The sequence below is a fragment of the Schistosoma mansoni genome (assembly GCF_000237925.1).
Source record: "Schistosoma mansoni, WGS project CABG00000000 data, chromosome 7 unplaced supercontig 0100, strain Puerto Rico, whole genome shotgun sequence".
Classification (NCBI taxonomy): domain Eukaryota; kingdom Metazoa; phylum Platyhelminthes; class Trematoda; order Strigeidida; family Schistosomatidae; genus Schistosoma; species Schistosoma mansoni.
Window position 1 is genome coordinate 882463 of NW_017386020.1, and position 4021 is coordinate 886483.

Sequence of the window (4021 nt, forward strand, 5' to 3'; positions counted from 1 at the left end):
GACTGGTAGGTCCTGGGTTCGAATCTCGCGGGGTGAGGTCGTGGATGCGCACTGCCGAGGAATCTAACAGTAGGACGAAACGGCCATCCAGTGCTTCCAGGTTTTTCTTGGTGGTCTAGCATCAATTGACTCATGCTTTAAACAATGAAAATACTGAAATCCCCACAAAACCCCTTCTGATAATAAATTTTAATAATTAATAGTAGTATATATCGGTTAATGATTAAATTAACATTTTACTTACTATTTTCTGAACACACTCATGTCTACACGTAGATTCAATAACTTGTTGATTCCTTGGTTGTTTAATAGTTATCCCACTAAACAACTACAGTGTGACAGGATTTCTTGGATAGATATATCTATGTGTATTGACTTTGGAATCTGTTAAGTAATGAGATGTAAAGATTTAAGTAAAGTACCATAATGTTTATTAAGGTATTCTTTCCAATGAATAATATGTACATAATATGGGTATTCATTGTTCAGATAAAAAACACAAAACTAAATGGCTCAATAGAAGTAAACTTATCAGAAAATTTAAACAATTAATTACATAATCAATCAATATCAGTTAGATGATATCAAGTTAATCTAGTTAACAATATGTATATACATGTCTAAATTTAGTATTATCTATTAAGAAAAAGTAACAATGAATAGCCCTTCTGAGGGCTACTGACGGTCCCAAGTCCGGATAAAGGAGGAGGGTTGGGCATGTGGGTAGCGATTCCATCCCGTAGAAAACTAACTCGCTAAAAAACGCTAACCATAATTTAATGTGGACAAGTTTAATTATTCTGTGAATACATTTGAACTTGATAGTTTCATTGTTAAAGAATTTGATTATCTTGGGCTTTCATTAACAATCATGGTCACTGTTTGTCTGTTGTTTTATAATAATTAAATAAATTGACTTCAGATAATTTCAGTCTTAAACATTATTATCACAATACTATTATTTCCTACATTTTGTCTAACTTTTAAGGGTCTGTTTTTTCTATGTCAATGTTATTCAGGATTGCGTTAGATTAGTTTCTGTTGGAAAATCTTCATATTGAAGGGATTTCAAGATGTTTTCTTTAAAATGTTGGTAACAATAGAACTCAGTTTTTACCATATTTATGACTTGTAAAATGAATGTTCTTGGATTCCAATTTTTTAATGTACACTTTAACTCGAACCCAGTGAAGGTCACTTTGAATACATATAACAGTGGCTGGTCTAATAAAGTTTCAAATATCAATAACGGAAAGTCAAATGCTGAAAAATTACTTTATATTCGCCGAGTTAGTGGCCATTTAGATTCGATTGTTTAGTACTTAACATGGTAATGATTGACAATTATGGGTAATGGTTTTGAGACTCAATGTGACCATCAACACACTCAAATAGTTGTTCCTAGATAGGACAAAATATTTAACTTGGATTCCATTGTTAGCCACAATCTGAATACAGTATTGTTTCAAGTCTTTTATAGGAATCACAAACAAGGGTGAAACAACTATTAAGTGCCACCTGATTGCCAACTGTTTTTCAGCTCCAAACACCGTGACTACTTAAAAAAAACTGAGTGGCAGACAGCTTATGACATATCGCTGTGCTATGAAAGAAAGCATTAAAGCACTGGCAATTGTCAGTCCATAACGACTCCCTGGTCGGGGCCCTAGAGATATTGAAACTCAATGGCTAGAGACTTTACCGGCTGAAGCTCAGAATAGAAATTAATGTTGATCATGTTGTAACCTTTTTATTTTCTTCGTGAAAGTGAAAAAGATACTTTTAATTGAAAAAATTCTTCTTGGTTGCTTTTTCTAATAACTGAAATGCCCCTTACATTATTTACTACTTTCTCCCATTTATTTTTATTTATTTTGATTATACTCCTCTTCCTACATGCGTCTCTTTACAGAACCATTGTCTTATTTGTGTGGTTCATTTTTATTTTAGTGCCCATTTACATTAATATTTATGTTCATGTCAATCAGAGGTGGAAAATGTTTCTAATCATTCGAAAAAGATTAAGGAGTATAATATAAGCAATTATGTTAATGGCAATAACAATGATAACTTATGAAGATGGTACGAGAATAAGCAATCACGTGAATCACTAAATTAACTAGTTATTATTTTCATAAATTAGAAATAATAACTTAACAAGAATGAACAATGTAGACGTTACTGTGGCTAGAAAACGTCTGTAGAAAGATGGAGAATATCTGTAGAAGTTGAAGATCAAATAAATCAAATTCAATCTCAAATATTCTGAAGAAAAGAGGAAAGAATGTTGGAGAATAGATCAGAGAGACGTTAAAATTCACTGTAGTCCTTTGGAATTAAAAATAGTTGAATTATTTTATTAAATAACAGCCTTAAAACGATAAACTTCCTAACTATACACAGTCTCAATCAAGTACCAGACAAGAGAATGTATTAAGTATATTACACCTTCTGGAAAGAAACTAGTAGAGGCGAATTGTTGATAAACTAGAAAAGTGTTATTATTTGTATCGAACAATATGGCTGAGATATTTATGATACATAAGCAGTCAAGCAAATTGTAACCAATCATATTAGCACATTGAAAAATGATGGACAAATTAAAAAGCTAAGAATTCGAAATAAAAATATTACAGTTATTGTGCAATAAAGATACGTAATTCAAATGGAAAAAATAAGTTTCAGTTAGTCATCAGCCATCTATAACGTGGGATCAGGCACATATATGCATCGGTCCAAGTTGCCACACCTCATTGGCAATACAAGATGAACACCAAATTCATAGAAGTGGTGACTTCAATGGTAGTAATATGTAAAAGAAAGATTGTGTATAAAAATATAATACAAGAAGAAAGAATCAGTCCGTAGAAAGGTATAATGTAATTTTAATCTCACAGTTTAAGGGAAGATAGTGTTTATACACCTACACCATTCCGATCAGTTCTCAGCCATGTCACCCAGAGTTTCTACCCAATAGATATGATAGTCATGCGGACCCCAACCAAGCAGTTTACATCTAGCAAAATGGCTAAAACTAGTAGTTATTGACTTCAAGGACTGATGCCAGGTTTTGATTTGGCCACCTCTAACTCTCTTCCAACCATCCCCAACACCAGTCAGCATTGCGCTCCATGGTAATTGATGGTTGAGAGTGCGTATTACTTGGCCCAACTATCTCAGTCGATGAAGATGCACAACCTCATCAACTGATTGACCACCATTTCCGAATACCCTAGAATCTAACCTCATTATTAAATGGATTTGTTTTTAATCACCTAGTTAACAGAAAGAATTCAATAATTATCTTACTGGATTGGTTCAATTTTATAAGTCTTTATTATAAACGATGAAAAATTCTGATTTTTAGTTTCAATGATTAATTTAATTTTTTTTGTAAGGAATATATCACTGGAAATCCAAGAGTATGTGTTCTACTCAAATCATATATTTTATGCCCAATCTTGTGTTCTTGGATTACTACAACTATCGTCAGTTGTAAGTTTTTAAAAAAAAAAACAATCATCAACAATCCCAAAGATATTGAACTCACCGTATTCTTGATTTACACCAACCAGATTATGTTTAGTTCATTGACCTGTAATCTAGTTTAACACATTTTCGACCTCAGTAAATTTTTATCATAAGGATTCAGGGTCATCTGTTTGATGACAGTCAATCATTTCAAGAATGTGACAGATATTGCCGACGAATAACTGATACGTAATATAGCGAATCGACTAAATATACAGTAGCGTGACTTTAACAAGATCTGAATATCCAAGGTTCAATTTAAAATGAAATTGTTTAGGTGGAGTTTTCTGAGCTGAATCGCTTGGTCGTAAAGTTTTCATTGTTCTTCTGAACAACATCACTAGCAGAAACTTCAGGCAGAAGTGAAGTGTTTGATTTTCTCCTAATATGATTCACTGCTTGTCCTATCGACCCCGATCTTGATTGGTCATTGCTGACCTTTAACCTCTCATTATTCAATTTTTCATGTTGATTACATCACCTTTTGATC

At 32.7% G+C, this 4021-nt stretch overlaps 1 protein-coding gene across 1 annotated transcript in view; it reads left to right on the top strand.

Moving 5' to 3' along the window:
- The window catches only part of Smp_203360 (unnamed protein product), a gene marked incomplete at both ends in the record, with an annotated part of 5574 nt that extends 1963 nt beyond the window's left edge, over window positions 1-3611 (top strand). The window contains 2 exons of the mRNA XM_018791045.1: window positions 245-384; window positions 3551-3611. Coding sequence (XP_018645752.1) covers window positions 245-384; window positions 3551-3611 — 201 coding nt within the window. The remainder of the gene's footprint in view (window positions 1-244; window positions 385-3550) is intronic.
- Between the last annotated feature and the right edge of the window lie 410 nt (window positions 3612-4021).